We start from the raw sequence: 23,718 nt of genomic DNA, 5'->3' as shown, positions 1-23,718 counted from the left end.
GTATTTTACTGGTACTTAGTAAATAAGTAGAGAGTAGATAAGATGGGCTACAAAATAATTACCTCACAGGGAGATTGATAATATAACCAAAGACCTAAAATTTATTTCTAAAATGTAATTCACAGTCACCTGCATTTTTTTAAGGAATTTAAAGTCCCAGGGACGCCTTGGTAGCTCAGATGGTTAAGCATCTGCCTTCGGCTCAGGTCATGATCTCCAGGTCCTGGGATTGAGCCCCACATTGAGTCCCACATGGAACCCCACTCCAGGCTCCCAGCTCAGCAAGGAGTCTGCTTCTCCCTCTCTCTCTGCCTTTCCCCCTGCTTGTGCTCCCTTTGTATCTCTCTCTCTCTCTCAAATGAATAAATAAAATCTTTTAAAAAATAAAAATAAATAAAAAATTTAAAAAAGAATTAAAAGTCCCAATATTTTTTACCAAAACCACAAGGTTTGCTTACATTTCCACCCTAGATATTGGTCTGCTATATTGTATTCTCTTTTTACTTGTTTTCCTGTAGTATCCTTTGTAATCTCTTTTTCTATTTAAGGACTCAAATTACACTGAAAATAGAGTGCATAACAGATGGGATTTGGAAGTTTCCCATAACGTTGGTTGCTACTGAGCCTGATGTGGATGATGTCATTGATATTGAAGGCATTGGTTTATTTAAGGAATCTATTGTTGACTTCAGGCTGACAAGTCAGACGAGGTAATATATCAAACAAAAGTATATAACTGGTTTTGTGAATGTAATTTATGCTGAACTGAGAAAAAAATTTAAGATGGAAAATTCTATTATGTCATCTTTTGCTGTTTAAGCCAGAGAAGTATTGATTTTATGAATCAAAGCTTAATATATTTCATAATTTTTAATTAAAAATTGGAAAAATAGAGCCTACAAAGTGAAGACCAAAAAAAAACACAAGAAACAAAAGTAAATAGATACTGAAATTTAGGATGATATTTCTATTTGTTTTTCTTTTTTCCTTAAGATTTTATTTATTTGAGAGAGAGAGAAAGAGGGCACATGAGCAGGGGCAGGGGCAGAGGGAGAGAGAGAATCTCAAGCAGACTCTGTGCTCAGTGTGGAGCCTGATGAGGGACTCGATCTTAGGACCCTGAGATCATGACCTGAGCTGAAACCAAGAGGCAGACACTTAACTGACTGAGCCACCCAGGCGCCCCTCTATTTGTTTTTCAAAGGATGTTATTAATGTATTTTTATAGCCCACTCTCATTAAGTTTTTTATTTTAATTCCAGTAAAGTTAACATACAGTGTTATATTAGTTTGGGGCATACAATATAGTGATCAACAATTCTGTACATTACTCGATGCTCATCATAATAAGTGTACTCTTGATCCCCTTCACCTATTTTACCCATCCCCTCCCCTCCCCTCTGGTAACCATCAGTCTGTTCTCTATAGTTAAGAGTCTGTTTCTTGGTTTGCCTCTGTTTTTTTCCTTTGTTCATTTGTTTTGTTTCTTAAATTCCACATGTTAATAAAATCATATGGTATTTGTCTTTCTCTGACTGACATATTTCACTTTGTGTTATACTCTCTTCCTCCATCCTTGCTATTGCAAATAGCAAAATTTCATTCTTTTTATGGCTGAAGTGTGTGTGTGTGTGTGTGTGTGTGTGTGTGTGTGTATACACCATTTCTTCTTTATTCATTTATCTATCAATGGACACTTGGGCTGCTTCCATCATTTGGCTATTGTAAATAATGTTGCAATAAACAAATAAACATAGGGCTACGTATATCCTTTTGGATTAGTGTTTTTGTATTCTTTGGGTAAATACCTAGGAGTGTGATTACTGGATCATAGAGTAGTTCTGTTTTTAACTTTTTGAGGAACCTCCATACTGTCTTCCACACTGGCTACACCAGTTTGTATTCTCACCAACAGTACACGAGGGTTCCTTTTCCTCCACATCCTCACCAACATGTGTTGTTTCTTGTGTTTTTGATTTTAGCCATTCTGATAGGTGTAAGGTGATATCTCACTGTAGTTTTTTTTTTTCAAGTTTTTATTAAATTCCAGTTAGTCAACATACAGTGTAATATTAATTTCAGCTGTACAATATAGTGATTCAACACTTCCATATAATTCCTAATGCTCATCACAACAAGAGCATTCCTTAATCCCCATGACCTATTTTACCCATTCCCCCCACCCACCTCCCCCTCCAGTAACCCTCAGTTTTTTTCTGTATAGTTAAGAGTCTGTTTCCTGGTTTGCCTCTCTTTTATTTCCCCCATTTCATCTGTTTTGTTTCTTAAATTACATATACTGGTGAGATCATATGGTATTTGACTTTCTCTGACAGACTTATTTCACTTAGCATAATGCTCTCTAGCTCCATCCATACCTTTGCAAATGCCAAGATTTAATTCTTTTTGATGGCTGAGTTATATTCCATTGTATGCATATACCACATCTTCTTTATCCATTCATCAGTCAGTGGACATTTGGGCTCTTTCCATAATTTGGCTATTGTTGATAATGCTGCTATAAACATCAGGGTGCCTGTATCTCTTTGAATCAGTATTTTTGTCTCCTTTGGGTAAATACTTAGTAGTGCAATTGCTGGATCGTAGGGTAGTTCTATTTTTAACTTTTTAAAAAAAGATTTTATTTATTTATTTTAGAGAGAAAGAGCACACATGCACACAAGTGGGGAGAGGGGCAGAGAAGGAGGGAGAGGGAAAGGGAGAGAGTCTCAAGCAGACTCCACGGTGAGTGCGGAGACTGACATGGGGCTCCATCTCAGAACCCTGAGATCATGACCTGAGCTGAAACCAGGAGTTGGACGTTAACTGACTGAGCCACCCAGGCACCCCTTATTTTTAACTTTTTGAGGGACCTCCATACTGTTTTCCAGAGTGGCTGCACCAGTTTGCATTCCCACCAACAGTGAAAGAAGTTTCCCCTTTCTCTCATCCTCATCAATACCCCTTGTTTCCTGTGTTTTTAATTTTAGCCATTCTGATAGGTGTGAGGTAATATCTCATTGTAGTTTTGATTTGCATTTCCCTGATGTTGAGCATCTTTTCTTTTTTTTTTTTAAAGATTTTATTTATTTATTTGAGAGAGAGAGAATGAGAGAAAGAGAACACATGAGAGGGGATAGGGTCAGAGGACGAAGCAGACTCCCTGCCGAGCAGGGAGCCCGATGCGGGACTCGATCCAGGGACTCCAGGATCATGACCTGAGCCGAAGGCAGTCGCCCAACCAACTGAGTCACCCAGGCGCCCATGATGTTGAGCATCTTTTCATGTGTCTGTTGGCCATCTGTATGTCTTCTTTGGAGAAATGTCTATTCAATGGACTTTTGCCATTTTTTAATTAGATTATTTGTTTTTTAGGTGTTGAATTGTACCAGTTCTTTATAGATTTTTGGATACTAACCCTTTATTAGATATGTCATTTGCAAATACCATCTCCCATCTCCCATCTCCCATTCAGTAGGTTTTGTTGATTGTTTCCTTCTCTGTGCAGAAGCTTTTTATTTTGATGTAATCCCAATAGTTTATTTTTGCTTTTATTTCCCTTGCCCCAGGAGACATATCTAGAAAAAAATTTTAAAGATCAATGGAATATTTTCAGTGAACTTTAATGGTTTGGGGTTATGAAGTGGTTTAACTAAGTGGAGATGATCAGGTAACCTATTTTGGTTATATTTTCTATATTATTATTCTGCTCCACCATAGCTATCCTTGTTATACTTGTGATAACATGGGCAGTATGACCATAATACTTTTACCTATCTCATGTGTAAAATATATTTTACACCTGTTTTTGAGATACAACAAACATGCCGTAAAATTTCATTGTTAAGTATACATTTCAATAATTTCTTTGAAAAATTGTAGTTTGCAATCATAACCACATTCCAGGTTTAGAACTCTCCCATTTCCCCCAAAATATCCCTCAAGCCACTTTGCATTCAACCCCTGCTCCCACCCCCAGTCTCAGGCAACCAGTGATTTGCTTTCTGTCTCTAAAATCTTGCCTTTTCTGGATATTACATATAAATAAAATCACCCAATATGTAGTCTTTAAAAAGAAACTGTTTTTTAAGCAGTGTTAGGTTTATGACAGAATTTGAGAAGAAGGTGCAGAGATTTCTCATCTATCTCCTGCCCCCACTCATGCATAGCCTTCCTGATTGTCAACTTCACCCACTGGAATGGTACATTTTTTACCAAGGATGGACCTACATTGACACATCAAAATCACCAAAAGTCCACAGTTTACCTTAGGGTTGGTTCATTCTTGGTGTTGTACATTCTATGAATTTGGAAAGAACAATGACATATATGCATCATTATAATATACAGAGTATTTTCACTGCACTAAAAAATCCTCAGTGCTCTCTATATTCATCTCTCTCTCTCACCCCTGGAAACCTAGTCTCCTAGTTTAGACTTTTTCAGAATGTTATATAATTGGAATCATATGGTATATAGCCTTTTAAAACTGGCTTCTTTTACTTGATGATACGCATGTGAGGTTTATCCATGTCTTTTCATGGCTTGATAGCTCATTTTTTTTAGCATTGAGTAATATTCCACTGTCTGGAGGTACCACAGCTTATTTACCCATTCACCTGCTGAAGGATGTCTTGGTTGCTTCCAAGTTTTGGCAGTTGTGAACAAAGCTGCTATAAACATCTGGGTACAGGTTTTTTGTGGATATAAGTTTTCAAGTCTTTGGGGTAAACACCCAGGAGCATGATTGCCGGATCCTATGGTAAGGTTATGTCTAGTTTTGTAAGAAATTGCCAAACTGTCTTCCTAAATGGCTGTGCCATTTTGTACTCTCACCAATTATGAATGACAGTTCCTGTTGCTCTATACCCTTGTCAGCATATGATGCTATCAGTGTTCTGGATTTTGGCCATTTTAAAAGAAGTGTAGTGGTATCTCATTGTAGTTTTGGTTTGCATTTCCCTAATGACATGGTACACAATATATCTTTTCAAATGCTTACTTGACATCTGTATACCTTCTTTGGTGAGGTGTGTGATAAGGTCTTTGGCCCATTTTTAAGTTGGGTTGTTTGGGTTTGTTTTTTTTTTTTTATTGTTGAGTTTTAAGAGTTCTCTGCATATAATGCGTAACAGTCCATTATCAAATGTGTCTTTCACAAATACTTTCTCCCAGTCTGTAGCTTGTGTTCTAATTCTCTTGATATTGTCCGTCACAGAGGAGAAGTTTTTAACGTTAATAGGATCCAACTTACCAATTTTTCTTTCATGGATTTTGTCTTTGTTGTTGTATCTAATAAGGCATCACCATTCCCAAGGTCATCTAGGTTTTCTTTTATGTTATCTTCTACTAGCTTCATAGTTTTGTGTTTTGAATTTAGGTTTATGTTCCATTTTGAGTTAACTTTTGTAGTGGGTGTAAAGTATGTGTCTAGATTCTTTTTTTTTTTTTTTTTTTGCATGTGGATGTCCAGTTATTCCAGCACCATTTGTTGAAGAGACTCTCTTTTCTCCATTGTATTACCTTTGCTCCTTTGTCAAAGATCAGTTGACTATATGTATGTGTGTCTATTTCTAGGCTCTCTGTTCTGTTCCACTGATCTATTTGCCTGTTCTTTGGCCAATACCACACTGTCTTGATTACTGTAGCTTTCTAGTAAGTCTTGAAGTTGAATATCCAAAGGTATTTCAAATTATTAGATATTTTTGTTTAAATGTAAACATATTTAATGCATTCAAAAAGTTTTTCAGGACTAGTGAAATAGTTTCAACTGATTTTATCATAACCAATATTTTTTCAAATGCAATATTGGCAAAAAAAAAAAAAAAAAACAGGTGGAAATAAACTCCCCAAATTGTATTTTTCTATTATACCCAATGTTGTTACCTTTTGCTACTTATATATATTTTAGCTCAGTAATAGTTCGGATGGGTTTTCCTTTATGTTTGAGCAATTGAAATCACCTCATTAGATTCTCTGTCTGTAGTCCCTTTCATTCCAATCTACTTTATACATTGCAGTAAAACCAGTCTCCTTAAAACAATGTTATTAACATGTGACTTCCCTTGTCAAAAGCATTTGATGGTTTCCTGTTGCTTACCCAAAGTGGCATCTAAATTATGCATGCTGTTCATGGTCCTAGCTCTCTCTGACCTTTCCAATTTCTTCTTTCCACTGTCTAAAACAGATCTTCTGCTTCAGTCTTAAGGGAAAAAAAGTCACTATTCTCAGAGTGTCTTATCCATTACTTCTCACCTGTATTCACTTTCTGTCTGCTTCTAAAATACCTTTCTTATCTCCTCTCCACTTTCCTAAATTCTAATTGTTCTTCTCATCAAAATATAATCTTACTTGACCATTTATGTATATATATGCATATATATATGCACACATATACATATGTATGTATACATGTTTGCATATATATATATATATATATATTCCTTAGGCATAATATATAGGATTTTTTTTTTTTTTGCAATTTCTTCTGTGTCTTTTGTTCAGAATTTGTTCCTGTTAGGTATCTAGTAATGAATCAAACTTAGGAAAATAATTTAGAATAAAATTAATACATTTTATTCATTCAACAAATTTCCGAAGATAAATATTCCAGGTAGGCCAGTATAATACAGGTATTCTCTTAGAAAAATTACTGTTGTTATATGCAAGAGAACAAAATGACATTCTACCTTAATATCAAAATATAAACCCAGTATGAAATTCATAGTATGGTCATTTATTTTGGAGGGTTATAAGATTCTTAATGTGTTTTTCTCCTGTAAATGCTTGAATCAGATTTAGTATTCAATAAATATTAAGTTAATTGTGAAATCAGCTAAAAGACACTGAGCTGATTTCTGCAGGCAAATTCAAAGAACATTATTGCATATCATTAGGGAATAAGCATATGGAAAGGTGGTGTTTTATTCCAATTATATTGTACTCTATAGAAAGTGAGATCCCCATGGGACCATGTTTTATTCCTCTTCGTAAACTCTCTACCTAGGTGCACAATAAATTATTTCAATCAATGGGTATTTTAAACTGAGTCTTTTTGTTTAAGATTTTATTTATTTACTTGAGAGAGAGAGAGAATGAGCGGTGGGGAGGGGCAGGGGGGGAGAGAGTGAGAGGGAGAGAGTGAGAGAGAGAGAGGCAGACTCCCCGCTGAGTAGGGAGCCCCATGCAGGGCTCAATCCCAGGACCTGGAGATCACGACCCAAGCCGAAGGCAGATGCTTAACCAACTGAGCCACCCAGGCACCCCATTTTAAACTCAGTCTTGAAGGTTAAGTTGTCATTTACAATGCAGATTAGGGAAGGGAGTGAAGGAGTTCCAGGAGGAAGGTATTATATATACAAAGTTCTAGGGGGATGAGACAGTGAGTTCTATTGAAAGAATTGAAAGTAGTTAGAATGGCTGGAGTTAGGAGTACCATGGGGAGACTGGGAGCAGGTACTGTAGAATTGGCATCCATTCAGAAGTACTTAACTAGAGAACCACAGGGCTCCTGGATTCTACTATTCTATTCATTCATCATGCCTGAGGGAAAGAGCAAAATGACGTGGTGACCATTTCTAATTCATTAATTCAATAGTTATTGCACATCTCCCTTGTTCCATTCATCTGTGCTCATAAGTCTGTTGTGTGGTCAACAATTAAATATTTGATATCTTCTTTATCTCTCATTCTTCAAGAACATGAGATTCTAGAGCCCCAAATCACCATTTAGTAAGTGTTTTATATAATCTAGGGCTTCAGTAAAGATTGATTAGTGAGTAAATGAATAAATTCATGAAATCAGAATAAAAAGAAACATTTCAAGGATCCACCTAGTCAGTTATTCAGAAATCACAGAAGTTAGAAAATAAAGTATTAAATAGATATATATGGATTGTATCTTATTGTGTCATTATTTTGATTTTCTGTTCCATATAGAATTTGATGTCTACATTAGTACTTATTGATAAGTACATATATCATATCTCTATATAATATCTTATTTTCCATAATTGAAAATTAATATGGCCATTTAAAACACTTTGTCAATGCATGCATGTGACATCAAGATGTTGCAAATCTTGATAGCAAAATTCACAAGTGATCAACTTTAAAACATATGCTTTTGGGTGAATAGCTTCAAAAAAAAGAAACAATTTATCTGGAAGAAATGTAATTTGCTGATGGAAGTTTGATAGGCATGCAGAGCCCTAATGTTTCCTCATAAAATGTAGTCATTGAGATTAGTTAAGAGAAAAAAAGGAAGGGGGAGGAACATGATGTGAAATTCTCAAATCTTGAGTCAAAAAAATATCCTCTACCTGTTTCATAACAATCCAAAGATATTACTGTTTCTCTACAGTAAAGAAGGGGATATACATATTGCTTTATGTTAAAGCAGCAGCTTTGTTAATAGTTTAAAACATACTTTGTATATGTGGCAAATAAGACCTTACATCACAAGACGGTGCTTTAAAATAATGGATAATTATTTAGAGGAGATTTAATCAATAAATGACACTATTAATAATTTTTGTGGTCATAGAACTAAACTCATTTGGGTCAGGAAATGAGTAAAGCAATTATATTTTTCAATTCTTCTATAAAATTATCAAGCTAAGTAATTTAATCTTTAGGAATAAAGAATAATGATCTGTTTCTTCACAGCATGCAGTAAGGGATTGCTGAGGGTCTTATATGTACAGTACTGCAAAATGGCCAATTATTTTTTTTTTAAAGATTTTATTTATTTATCTGACAGAGAGAGACACAGCGAGAGAGGGAACACAAGCAGGGGGAGTGGGAAGGGGAGAAGCAGGCTTCCCGCCGAGCAGGGAGCCTGATGCGGGGCTCAATCCCAGGACCCCGGGATCATGACCCGAGCCAAAGGCAGACGCTTAACCATCTGAGCCACCCAGGTCAAAATGGCCAATTATTAAGAGCAGCCCCTGTAATATAAGAAAGGGCAATGGATTGTAGTCTGTGCCAGGAAATTCATGGCAAGTAGTAGAGTAACTAGCTCATGAACATAAATATTAATTGAAGGAGGGGCACCTGGGTGTCTCAGTTGGTTAAGCGTTCGACTCTTGATTTCAACTCAGGTTATGATCTCAAGGTCCTGGGATTGAGCCCCATGTTGGGCTCCACACCCAGCGGGGAGTCTGCTTCAGGATTCTCTCTCTCCTGCTGTCCCTCTCCCCACTCATACACTCTCTCTCTCAAATAAATAAATCAACCTTTAAAAAAGAGAGAAAAAAAGACTTAGTTTTAAAAAGAAAAAAATATTAATTGAAGGAATAAGATTAAGAAGGAAAATTATTAGAAACAATATTCATGTCTTCAGCTGGTTAGGATAGCCATATAGAACATATGGAGAACAAGCAAAGTATTATCTTTACTGTGAGGAGGCAGAAATTTATTGCATAATACCATTGAGATTTGGTGGGAATAGACAATATTGAAGCATACATTTTTAATAAGACTTCATTTTTAGAGCCATTTTTTTTAAGTATACAGAAAAATTGCACATAAAGTACAGAGTTCCTGTATACCCCATTCCCAAACCCCAGCACAGTTTCCCCTCTTAATAACACCTTGCATCAATGTCTCACATTTATTACAATTGACAAACCCATATTGATATATTATTATTAACTAAAGACCATAGTTTACATTAGGGTTTACTTTTTGTGTTATACAGTTACATGGATTTTGACAAATGTGTGTTCAACATTACAGTATCATACAGAATAATCTTCACTACCCTAACATCCCCCACCTTTTACCTATTTATCCCTCCCTACTTTCTGAGCCCTTGGCAACCCCTGATTTTTTTACTGACTCTATAGTTATATCTTTTCCAGAATGTCATGTGGCTTGGATCATATATTATGTAGCTTTCTCAGACTGGCCTCTTTCACTACCAATATGCATTAAAGGTTGGTCTGTGTCTTTTTGTAGCTTCCTACCTCATTTCTTTTTATAGCTGAATAAGGGACAGCTTGGTAGATTCTAGTTTGGGGCAAGTATTGCTCAGGTTTTTGCATGGTTGTATGTTTTCAAATCATTTGGATAAACACCTAGTATTATAAATGCTGGATTGTATAGTAAGCATATGGTTAGGTATGTAAGAAACTGCCAAATTATCCTCTAAAGTGGCTTTACCATTTTGCACCCCCAGCAGCAATGAATGAGATCTCCTGTCGTTCTACATCTTCACCAGCATTTGGTAGTGTCAGGTTTTTTGGATTGTAGCCATTCTAATAGTGGTATCTCATTGTTTTAATTTACAGCTTCCTAATGTTAATGACACTGAGCATGTTATATGCTTATTTGACACTTGTATATCTTCATTGATGAGTAGTTTATTAAGATCTTTTACCTATGTTTTAATTGGATTTTTGGTTTTGTTCTTGTTGAGCTTTTAGAATCATTTGTAAATTTTGCATATAAATCCTTTACAGATACTTGTTCTGAAAAAATATTCTCCGAATCTGTAGCTTGTGTTTTCATGCACTTAACAGTGCCTTTCACAGAGAAAAATTTTTTAATTTTAATAAAGTCTAATCAATTTTTTCTTTCATGGGTTATGCTTTTGGTGTTATATCTAAAAACTCATCACCAGACACAAAGTTGCTTTTATTTTTTTGTATGTTCTCTTCTAGATATCTTATAGTTTTGCCATTTACATTTAGGCCTATCATCCACATTGACTTAATTTTTCTGAAAGGTGTAAGGTTTGAATGTAGGTTCTTGATTGATTGATTGATTGATTGCATATTGGTTTCCAATTTGTATAGTGCCATTTGTTGAAAGACTCCTTTCTCCATTAAATTACCTTTACTCCTTTGTCAAAGAACAGTTGCCTGTATTTATGCAAGCCTGTATCTGGGTTATCTACTCTGTTCCATTGATGTATGTGTCAATTTTTATAGTAAGATCTGAAATCAGGTAGTGTGCATCCTACAACTTTCTTCTTCATTATTGTGTTAACTATTTTAGGTTTTTTGCTTTTTCCTATAAACTTTAGAGTCAGTTTGTACATGTCTCAAAATAACTTTCTTATATTTTTATTGAGATTGAATTAAATCTACAGATAAAGTTTAGAGGAATTGATATCTTGAGACTTCCTAGTCATGAACATGGAATCTCTCTCCATTTATTTAGTTCTTCTTTTGTTTCTTTATCAGAATATTGTAGTTTTCCTCATCTGGATCTGGTACATATATTGTTAGATTTATATCTATTTACGTCATTTTTCAGTGCTAATGTAAATAGTGTTGTGTGTTCAATTTCAAATTCCAGTTGTTAATTCCTGGTACATAGGAAAGTGGTTGATTTTTATAATTAATTTTGTATCCTGCAACTTTGCTGTAATTGCTTATTAGTTCCAGGCAATTTTTTGGTCAGTTCTTTAGGATTTGTACATAGATAATTATGTCATCTAAAACCAAGGACAGTTTTTATTTCTTCCTTTCTGATCTGCGGAGCTTTTATGTCCTTTTCATGTTTTATTATACTATCTAGGACTTCTGGTATGAATTTGCATAGGAGTGGTGAGAGGGAATATCCTCTTCTTGTTTTCAGTGTTAGGGAGGAGACATCTAGTTTTTCATCATTAAGTTTGATTTTAGCTGTAGGCTTTTTTATAGATGTTTTTTAATAAAATTGAAGAAGTTCACTTTTATTCCTAGTTTGCTAAGAGTTTTTATCATGAATGGGTACTGGATTTTGTCTGATGCTTTGTCTGTATCTGTTGAAATGGTCATTTGATTTCTCTTCTTAGACTGTTGATGTGATAAATTAAATTAATTGATTTTCAAGCATTAAGGCAGCATTGCATACCTGGAATAAATCCCACTTGGTTATGGTATATAATTCTTTTTATACATTGTTGGATTTGATTTGCTGATATTTTGTTAAGGAATTTTGCATCTATATTCAAGAGACATATTGGTTTTTAATTTTACTTTCTTGCAAAGTATGTATCCTGCTTTGGTATTAGGATAATGCTGGCCTCATAAATGAATTAGGAAATGTTTCCTCTGCTTCTATTTTTAGAAGAGATTGTAGAGAGTTGATTATTACTTCTTATTTAAATATTTGGTAGAATTTGCCAGTAAGAAGCATACGTTTTTGTTTTTGTTTTGTTTTCAGAAGTATCTAAGACAAAGTGCAAACAAAGACTTCTGTTATATATATATATATATATATATATATGGTATATATTCCCCTGTGAAAATCTAGGAACATAAAGGTTGAAACATCATGTTGAACTTTGGATTGAGGTTTTAAAAAAGAGAATGGAAAGAAGATTATAGGTCATATAGAAGGATACTGGCCATGGGGGATAACCTTCTTATGCAGATGATAAAAACGGCAAAGAAGCAAGACAGAGTAGAGTCAACTGTTATCCATATATCTTCTTTTGGTATATTTGATAAGAATATTTAAGTAACCTGTCTTACTGATGGGTCTGCTATCAGAAGGGATACTATGCTCTGCAATTAGTTTTAACTTTATGGAGATAACTCTTTAATTATGTAGCAATCATGAGTATGAGAAATTATAATAATAGGGAAGGGAAATCTGGACATTTTGAGGTATAATGCTATGGTGCAGCTTGTTAGAGAAACATGAATAACTTATCCATTCTGAATTTTAGATTATAAGAGGGTCACTAAAAGTCTCAAGGGTATCTGGAAGTATGAGAAAAACAGAATGAGGAGATCTCCTAAAATCTCTCACCAAGGTTCTAGAAAACAAAAGATAACAAATAAACTTGCCCTATGGGAACTGAAGAGAAATGACGTCCTTATCTAAAAAAATAGTTTCATCCCTCAAACCAGTAATAGGACATATTCTTTCAGTCATTTATTCCTTTATTTTTATTATTCATGTTTTCAGTGGATATGTTTATCACACAAACATTTAGACAAATATGAAAGTTTATCTGTTGTGACAACAATTAAGGGTGTTCTGAATGCATATAATGAGGAGATTTGGCTAAGTCATAGAGACCAGGGAAACTTCTCTGGGGCAAGGTTTGAAGGTTTATAAGAGGTAAGAAGGTGAGGAGGAAGGGAAGAGCATTGCAGTCATAAAAAAAAAAAAAAACATATGGGCAAAGATTCTTTAGCGGGAGAGAGCTAGCTATGAACAGGTGCCCAAGGAATTGCAGAGTGGATGAGAAAATGGGTATAAGAGAGCATGGTAGGGAGATACTGGAGAGGTCAGTTGGAGTCAGACAATACAAGGCTTTTTAGGTAGAATGGCCACAAATTCACTGTCCAAACTGGAATGAAGGACTCAATTAATAATTAGCTTTGGCAACAAAGTAAGCTGGGGCAGATCTGAGCAAACCAACCCTTACAGTTAGAGTTCTTTTTTTTTTTTTTTAAAGATTTTATTTATTTATTTGCGAGAGAGAGAATGAGAGACAGAGAGCACAAGAGGGAGGAGGGTCAGAGGGAGAAGCAGACTCCCCGCCGAGCAGGGAGCCCGATGCGGGACTCGATCCTGGGACTCCAGGATCATGACCTGAGCCAAAGGCAGTCGCTTAACTGACTGAGCCACCCAGGCGCCCCAGCAGTTAGAGTTCTTATTGGCCATGTTGAGAAGTTTGCTCGTTATCCAAAGAATAATGGAAAGTCATTAAAGTATTACAATCACAGAAGTGATATATTTGGAAAAAGAACACCTTAGCTGAAATGTATATAAAGGATAAATATGAATGGAGGTAGATCATTTAGTTAGTTGGCTATTGCTGTTGTCTAGGCAATAAGGGATTGGTTGAATATTTTGGGGGAGAAGTAGAAAGGGGATGTGTATAGTTAGGGAACCTTCATAGAGATAATATCTATGAATTTAGTAATGGATTTAGAGATCAAGATGTTACACCTTGTTAGAGATCGTTCAATCATGAGCCCTAGAATTACCTATAAGGTAGAAGGCATCACAATATTGGGCGGATGTTGGACTATATCACCTGTGATTTTGGAGTGATTGTAAAAGGTACATTGTTTTTAATTAGTCTCCAAATGTTTATTGCTAATATATAAAAATACAGTTGATACTATGTGTTTATCTCATGTCCTCTGAATTTGCTGAAAGGTATTTGTGCTATAAGCTTTGTTTTTTGATTCCTTGGCATTTTCTACATAGACAATCATGTCTTTTATAAATAGCGCAGTTATATTTCTTCATTTCCAGTCATTATGACTTTATTTCATTTTATGCCTTATTTCACTGGCTAGGACTTCCAGTACTATACTGAATGAGAATGATGAGAGTGGACATTGTTGCCTTTTTTCCAAACTTAAATGGAAAGCATTCAGCCATTTGTCATTACATATGATGTAAGCTGTGGGATTTTTACAGAGAATTCTCATCAAGTTCAGAAAGTTGTTTCCCCTCTGCTGTAGTTTTCTAGAGCTGCTGTAACAAATTATCACAATCTGGGTGGCTTTAAACATTAAAAATTTATTCTGTCACATCTCTGGAGAATAGAAGTCCAAAATCAAGGTGTTGGCAGGACTGTACACTCTAGGGGAGAGTTGGATCCATCCCTTTTTCTTTGCTTCTGGGGTTGACTGTAAACCTTGAGCTTCTTTGGTTTGTGGACACATCAGTCCAATCTCTGGTGCCATGTCACATGGCATTCTCTTTGTATCTCTTCTCATAATGATATCTGTCATATTGGATTAGAGCCCACCCTAATTCAGAATATCCTCATCTTGACTTGATTATATATGCGATGACCCTACTTTCAAATAAGGTCACATTGACAGGCACTGGGGGTTAAGACTTCAACATACATTTTGTGGAAGACGATTCCTAATTTCCCTACTCTGATTTTCTAAGAGCCTTTATCAAGAATGGGTGTTGAATTTTGTCAAATGATTTTTCTGCACCAGTTGATATTACATTGCTATCTTTCTCCTTTGGCTTGTTGACATGGTGGATTATATTGATCAAATTTCAAATATTGAACTAAATTTACATTTCTGGAATAATATCAACTTGGTCTTGGTATATATTTCTTTTTATGCATTCCTGGGTTAAGTTTGCTAAAATTTGGTCAGCGTTTTTGTGCCTAAGTTTATGAGAAATATTGGCTTATAGTTTACTTATAAATTGTTATTATTGTTGTCATTACTATTATGATAAGTGTGTTATCTCTGTCTCATTTTACTAAATGGGTAATGCTGTACTCAAAAAAATGAGCTTCAGAAATGTTCCTTCCTCTTCTATTTTTTGCAAGATACTATTTAGAGTTGGCTGTAATTCTCCTTTAAATAATTGATAAAATTACCCAATGAGATCATGTGGGCCTGGAAATTTCTTTTTCACAAGCTTTTTAAAATTACTGATTTAATTACTTTAATAGTTGTATACATATTTGTGTTATTTATTTCTCATTGTGTGAGTTTTAGTGGCTCGTGCTCCTTAATCATTTGTTCCTTTTCTTCTAAGTTACCACATATTTGTGTAGTTATTTATATAATATTCCCTTATTTTTCTTCTGATATCTGTAGTGCCTATATGATGTCCCCTCTTTTGTTTCTCAGATTGGTCATGTGCAGCTTCTCTTTTATCATTATGAGTTGTGCTAACAGTTTGTCAGTTTTATTGACCTTTTTAAAAGAATCAGCTTTTTGTTTCATTGATTTTCTGTTTTGATTTTAATTGATTTCTGCTCTTATTTTTGTTTTCTTTTACTTGCTGTGGGTTTACTTTGATCTTTTTTTTATTATGGTTAAAACATTTAAGATCTATTCTATTAGCAACTTTCAAGTATATGTTACAGTATTCTTAACTATAGTCACAATATTACATTCGATCCTGAGAACTTACTCATCTTTAATTGGAAGTTGTACCCTTTGACCAACATCTTCCCATTTCTTCCATCTGCCAACTCCCCACAACCACCATTCTACTCTCTGTTTCTGAGTTCAGCTTTTTTAGATTTCACATATAAGTGAGATCATACAGTATTTGTCTTTCTCTAACTTATTTTACTTAGAATAATGTCCTCAAGGTATATCCATGTTGTTGAAAATGGCAGGATTTCCTCTTTTTATGACTAAATAATATTCCATTGTAAGTATATACCACATTTTCTTTATCCATTCATCTGTCAATAGATACTTAGATTATATCCATGTCTTAGATTTTGTGAGTAATGCTACAATGAAGGTGGGAATACAAATATCTCTTCTAGTAGTGATTTCATTTATTTTGGTTATATACCCAGAAGTGGAATTGCTGGATCATATAATAGTTCTATTTTTAATTTTTTGAGGCACCTTTATACTGTTTTCCATAGTGGTTGTAAAAATTTACATTCCCACCAACAGTGTTCAAAGGTTCCCTTTCTCCACATCCTCACCAACACTTATTGTCTCTTGTCTTTTTGACAAGACTGACAAGTGTGAGGTAATATCTCATTGTCTTTTTGACTTGCTTTTTCCTAATGTTAGTAATCATCATGTATGTGTTGGCCATTTGTATGTCTTTATTGGAAAAATGCCTATTCAGGTTCTCTGCCCATATTTTAACTAGATTATTTGTTTGCTATTGAGTCATATGAGTTCCTTATATATTTTGGTGATTAACCCTTTAAAGATAGATGGTTTGTAAATATTTTCTCCAGTTCCACAGGTTGCCTATTCATTTTGTTGATTGTTTATTTTGCTGTGCAGAAATTTTGTAGTTTTCATTAGTCCCACTTGTTTGTTTTTGCTTTCATTGCTTTTGCTTTTGGTGTCATATTGAAAAAATCATTGCCAGGACCGATGCCAAGGAGCTTTATCCCTATATTTTCTTTCAGGAGTTTTATAGTTTCAGGTCTTAAATTAAGTCTCTAATCCATTTTTTTTTTTATTTTTCATGAATGGTGTGTCCAGTTTCATTCTTTTGCATGTAATTTATCCAGTTTTCCCAGAATTATTTAAGAGACTGTGCTCTTTCCCCATGGAGTAGTCTTGGTTCCTTTATCAAATGTTAGTTGACTGCATATGTGAGAGTTTATTTCTGGGTTCTCAATTCCTGTTCTATTTTTGTATGTGTCTGTCTTTATGCCAGAGCCATACTGTTTTAATTACCATAGCTTTGTAATATTGTTTGAAATAAAGAAGTGTTACCCTTCCAGTTTGTTCTACTCAAGATTGCTTTGTCTATTCAGGATCTCTTGTGGTTCCATATAAATTTTAGGATTCATTTTTTTCTATTTCTATGAAAAATGCCATTGGGATTTTGATGGAGATTGCATGGACTCTATAGATGACTTTGGTTGTGTGGATATTTTAACAATATTAATTCCTCTGACCCCTGAACACAGTATACCTTCCTATTTGTTTGTCTCCAATTTCTTTCATCAAAATCTTAGGGTTTTCAGTGCATAGATCTTTAACCTCCTTGGTTAAATTTATTACTAAGTATTTTATTCTTTTAGATGCTATTGTAAAACGAGACAGTTTTCTTTATTTTTCAGATAGTTTGTTGTTAGTATATGGAAATGCAACTGATTTTTGTATGTTGGTTTTGTGTCCTATAACCTTAAAATTTTGTTTATTGCTTCTAATGGTTTTTTGGTGTAGTTCTCGGGATTTTCTATATGTAAGATCATATCATCTGTAAGAATAGATACAATTTTATTTCTTCTTTTCTGATTTGGATGCCTTTTATTTCTTTTTCTTATCTGTTTACTCTGGCATGGACTTTCAGTACTGTGTTGAGTAGAAGCAGTGAGAATGGGCACCTTTGTCTTGTTCCTGATCTTACAGGAAAACCTATCATTGAGTATGATGTTGGCTGTGGGCTTGTCATATATGGCCTTTACTGTGTTGAGGTATGTTCCTTCTAAATTCAATTTGTTGAGAGTTTTTATCATGAAAGGATGTTGAATTTTGTCAAATGCTTTTTTGCATTTGTCTAAATGATAATGTAAGTTTTATCTTTTCACACTGTTAATGTGGTATGTCATATTTATTAATTTGTTTATTTGAACCATCTTTTTGCATCCTAGAGATAAATCCCACTTGATTGTGGCATATGAAACTTTTAATGTACTGTTGAATTCAGTTTGCTAGTCTTTTGTTAAGAATTTGTATACCTTGGGGCGCCTGGGTGGCTCAGTCGTTAAGCGTCTGCCTTCGGCTCAGGTCATGATCCCAGCATCCTGGGATTGAGCCCCGCGTCGGGCTCCCCGCTCAGCGGGGACCCTGCTTCTCCCTCTCCCTCTCCCACTCCCCCTGCTTGTGTTCCTGCTCTCTCTGTGTCTCTGTCAAATAAATAAAATCTTTAAAAAAAAAAAAAGAATTTTTATACCTTTTCTTTCCTGGTAGTGTCCTTTTCTGGCTTTGCCATCAGGGTAATGCTGATCTCATAAAATAAGTTGGAGAATGTTCCTTTCTCTTTTGGAACTGCACTAGAGTTTCATTCACAATTTTTAAATTTTGCAAAAATTTAAGAAAGATTGGTATTGATTCTTTTTAAAATATTTGGTAGAATTCACCAGTGAAACCATTTGGTCCTGGGCTTTTCTTTGTTGGCAGGTTTTTAGCCATCGATTCAGTCTCCTTACTCCTGTTGCTGTTTCTCATTTAAAGTAGCAGTCACCTCCTCCCAGTCTTTGCTGAATGGTTTCAGGCAAGAAATGCCTCTTTCACTCCTACTTGGGATTCTGAGTCTTTCTCATTGCTTTTCTGTGTCTGTGGCTACTCCACACCTCTTATTCTAATCCCAAATTCTGTCCATCTTGTCAAGCCACTCTGAGAGCTGACAGCCTCCTTTTTGCTTTCCCTAGGGTGGTGCTGAATGCTTGACTTTCTGGTTTCCCGTAGACCCACAGTAGTGGGGAGCACATACAGGGAACTAGCCCTGGGGTGAGAATGTGTGGGCATGAGGCACCCAGAGTGCTAGGGATGCTTGTGGGCCAGCTGGGACATCTGCAGGTGAAGCGTCCCTGTTGGCTTTTGTGTGGGCTTCTTGACAGAGTCTGTGACATAGAAGGATCCATGTCCTTTTAATATCCTCTGAGAGCCCTGTGCTCAGCTCTTCCAGCTGCTTCCCTGCCAGGGGCAATCCTCAGGGGTAGGGAGCTGTTCCCTTGCCTGTAGCCATGACCATAGTAAGCAAGTCAGTCACCAGGATATGGAACTGCATTCTCAAAATGGCTGTGCTCAGTTTTAGACTACACTAGAGTTTCATTCACAATTTCTACCTGGATCCTGAAGCTCCCATAAAGGTACTTTTGTCTGTGGATGGATACCAAATTATTATTGCTATGGAATATATGAGCGAGGGACATCTTATTCAGTCATCTTGCTGATGTTGCTCCTATTTTAATCATTTTTTAGTTTCTTGAAGTGGGAGCTTAGATTATTGATTTGAGATCTTCCTTTGTTCTATTTTAAGCATTTATTGTGATAAATTTCCCTCTAGGTACTGCTTTAGCTGCATTTCATAGATTTTGATAAGTTGTATTTTCATATTTATTCAGTTCTAAATGTATTTTTTATTTCCTTTGGACTTCCCCTTTTATTTAGAAAAGTATTGTTTAATTTACAAATATTTCAGATTTCTGTTATCTTTCTGTTATTGATTTCCAGTTTGATTCTGTTATGGTCAGAGAACCTACTCTGATTTAAATCATTTTTATATTTATTGAAAAGAATATTTTTCTTTTGTTGGATGGAATGTTCTGTAAATATCTATTAGAGCTTGTAGGTTGATCATATTGTTCAATTCCTTTGTTTAATTGATGATTCTTTGCCCCATAGTTCTAAACATTGATGAGGGGGTAGTGTTGAAATCTCTAGACATAATTGTAGATTTATCTATTTCTTTTTTTAAAGATTTTATTGATTTTATTTATTTTTATTTATTTGAGAGAGAGTGCAAGCGGGGAGGTGGGGGAAACAGTGGGAGAGGGACAAGCAGACTCTGTGCTGAGCGCAGATCCCACGACCCTGAGATTGTGACCTGAGACAAAATCAAGAGTCAGACACTCAACAGACTGAACCACCCAGGTGCCCCAATATCTATTTCTTTTTCAAACTCTGCTTTTGCTATATGTATATTTAAAGTTCTGATACTTAGTGCATTACTCTTTATCATGATACATCTCTCTTTGATAAATGTATTGCTTTGAAGTCTATTTTATCTGATATTCATATATTCACTACTGCTTTACTCTTGCTTTTTAAAAAATAAATATTTGCATGGTGTAATGTTTTTCATCCTTTTACTTTTAACCTATGTCATTAATTTGAAGTGTATTTCTTGTAGACAGCATGTAGTTTGATCATCTATTTTTGATTCATTTTGCCAATCTCTTATCTTCCCTTGGTGTGAATTTACATACTAATATCTAAAGTAATGATTAATATATTAGGTTTATTTCCACCATTTTATTGTTCATTCTGTTTGTTCATTTTATTTCTTTCCTATGTTTCTCTTTTTTTGCCTTTCTATTGGTAATCTGAACTGTTTTTAGAATCCATTTTTATTTGCCTACAGTTTTTTTTAAAAAATGTGTCATTGTATAATTTGTTTTTAGTAGTTGATGTCAATATTACCATATACATGTGCAATAAATCACAGTCTACTATTAGACATTTTGCTACCTCAAGATAAATGTATAGACTTTACTTCTATTGGTTCCTTTACCCTCCTCACTTTTTAAATGTAAATATCTTAAATATTTTCACCACATATATTGAGCACCATGTCTAATAATGCTGTAATTTTTGCTTCAAGTGTAAAATATAATTATAAAAACTCATAAAGGGCACCTGGGTGTCTCAGTCGGTTAAGCGTCTGCCTTCAGCTCAGGTCATAATCTCAGAGTCCTGGGATCTAGCCCTGCAGTCAGCTCCCTGCTCAGCAGGGAGTCTGCTTCTCCTTCTCCCTCTGCCCCTCCCCCACTCGTTTTTTCTCTCTCTCTTTCAAATACATAAATAAAATCTTTAAAAAAAAACTCATGAGAAGGATAGTCTGTTATACTTACTCCTATTTTTACCCATTCCATTGTCTTTCTTTCCCTCTGAAGTACCAGCTTCCTTCTATTTTCATTTCTTTTTGTTAAGAGAACTTCTTTTAGCTATTCTATAATGTTAGCTCTGTTAGTGACACATTCTCTTAGCTTTCCTTAATCTCATATTGTCTTTATTCCCCCTTCATTATTGAAAAATATTTTTGCTTGATATAGAATGCATGGTTCAGAATTCTTTTCTCTCATCAGTTGAAAAATATTGTGCCACTTTCTTCTGGCTTGCATAGTTTCTGAGGAGAAATGAGCTGTCATTAGAATTGTTCCCCTATAGGTAACATTTCATTTTCTCTAGGCTCTTTCAAAATGTTTTCTTTGATTTTAGTTTTCAGAAGTTTGATTATGAGTCTTGTCATGTAATGCCTGCTGTCTCCATTAGCCTGAGTTCAATGAAGACAGGGACTAGGACTGTCTTGGTCAGTGCCAGACATATAAGAGATGCTTAACAAGTATGCTCTAAAAGAATGAAATCCCCAAGTACTTTGATTTCCATGACAATAAGTAACAGTAATTATTTAATATAAATTTGCCTTGAAATGTACTTAGGGACAAAACAAAAGCTTGGTGTATTTCTTAGGTTTCTGGTGAATACTAGCATATATAATTATTTGCGATTTCTATTGAGAAATCTTGTAAAACTCTTTCAAAAACATTTTTTAAAGTTTAGTCATAGTTCTTTAAAGTATCTATTTGTATTCTTCTTTACTGCATAAAACCATTATATCAGTATTCAGAGTCTTTTCAAAGTAAATTGTTTATTGCAATCAACAGAATTTTCTAGTGGATTAATCAGCTACAAATAAACACAGTTATGGGCATGATTAGAACTCTGCTCTTCTAATAATTTATTAAATATTCTTTACTGATTGGCCTGTATAACCTTCTCCTTTACAATCAGGAGTGCAAAAATGACTTTCTGTTTATTGGCAGGCAAGAAATTTTAATATCATACTTGTTTACTCTGAGAAAAACTACCTCTTAAACAGGAAATCAATTCTCCTTCATCCAGTTTTATATGTACCTCTGGCCTACACAATACTTGGGCTTTTGCCCACAGTCTTTGTTATTGCAGATCTGTTTTAGATCATCTACAACATGTTTCCCTTATAGGTGAAAATTAACTAAAGAGATGCAAGAGTTGCTACCTAAAATATGAGAAAGTGAACTGATTTCATAACCTGTATGGGCCTTTAATGAGTAAAATTATCTTTATTCTTTCCTGGTTGCAGGAAATAAATAATTCATAGAATTCAGAGTAACTGAGCCATCGTATTCTGTCCTTGTTAATTAATCACTGTGTAATATTATCCTGTATTTAATTTAATGAAAACATAGGAACTAAAGCATTTTAATTCACAATAACACAAATTCCATCCTTCATTTGAGACTGCTTTTGACAGATGCAATTATATAATTCAATCATCAGTTAGACTACAGTTTTAAAAGTCTGAAAATTTTGGATGTATTCATGAAGGAAAACAATAAAGATATAAAATGAAATGTATGAGTTTTCTGGAAGAATGCCATCATGATTATTTGTCTAAATTGAAAAATTACTTTCCTTGGTCTACTTTCTTTCAAAATCTAATTGGAACCGCCTGCATTTATTTAGTTAATTGGAGACATCAACCAAGGCCCATGTTTACTGTCAGAAGGCGGAAAGAATATGCATGTTACATCCTACTGAATATCCATTTTTTTAAAAGATTTTTAAAAGATTTTATTTATTTATTTGAGAAAGATAGTGAGACAGAGCATGAGTCAGGGGCAGAGAGAGGAAGAATCAAGCTCCTCGCTGAGCAGGGATCCTACTGCGGGGCTCAGTCCCAGGATACAGGGATCATGACCTGAGCCCAAGGCAGACCCTTAACCAACTGAGCCACCCAGGTGCCCCACTGAATATCCATTTTAATTCAGATTCCAATATGATTCATTCCCCCAATGTCTTGAGTAATATCCTAATTTATATAGGCTCTGACCATAATAATGCTAATGTTAATATTTTACAGATATGCTGAACCTGATGCGGTTTATGATAAAAGTTCAAGATTGCATCTATGTCTCACTCAGCCTTCTCAAAGTAATAAATTAGGAGCTCAGTTCTCACTTCCTTGATTTCTTTACATTTATTAATTTTTTCTCAATTCAATCCCCACTGATTTTGGAACATACCTTCATACTTTCAGTAGGCGTTTGGAAAAAAATAACACAGTTACAAAATCAATTTCTTCAAAATGCCATTCAATTTTATTTTGTGTTTTCACTGGGCATCTTGATTTTTTTTAATATCTTGAAGTTACTTTTTTATGGCTACAACCAAAAAATATATGGCATATGATTCAGTTTCTAAAATAGTAAGATCTGTTTCCTTATGCCCTTGTATACCTTTTAAGTAAAAAAAAAGGCCATTATGACAATATATCTGTGTAAAAGAAGCAAAAGGGAAACAGTCACTCTGCTTCATAACAACCTCAATTTTCTGAGTTCATTTTTTTATTATTATTATTTTTATTATGTTAATCACTGTACATTACATCATTAGTTTTTGATGTAGTGTTCCATGATTCATTGTTTGCATATAACACCCAGTGCTCCATTCAGTAATGCCCTCTTTAATACCCATCACCAGGCTAACCCATCCCCCTACCTCCCTCCCCTCTAGA

The 23,718-nt window shown here is 34.8% G+C and overlaps 1 protein-coding gene across 1 annotated transcript in view; it reads left to right on the top strand.

Annotated features, from left to right (window-relative positions):
• The window catches only part of LOC145717737 (cilia- and flagella-associated protein 47-like), a 187,904-nt gene that overhangs the window by 162,899 nt on the left and 1,287 nt on the right, over positions 1 to 23,718 (top strand). The window contains exon 17 of the mRNA XM_081807960.1: positions 572 to 710. Coding sequence (XP_081664086.1) covers positions 572 to 710 — 139 coding nt within the window. The remainder of the gene's footprint in view (positions 1 to 571; positions 711 to 23,718) is intronic.

The sequence above is a fragment of the Leptonychotes weddellii genome, chromosome X (assembly GCF_054177405.1).
Source record: "Leptonychotes weddellii isolate Sample4059 chromosome X, ASM5417740v2, whole genome shotgun sequence".
Classification (NCBI taxonomy): domain Eukaryota; kingdom Metazoa; phylum Chordata; class Mammalia; order Carnivora; family Phocidae; genus Leptonychotes; species Leptonychotes weddellii.
Note: the sequence above shows the minus strand (reverse complement) of the source record. Positions and strands in the feature narration are given on the sequence as shown.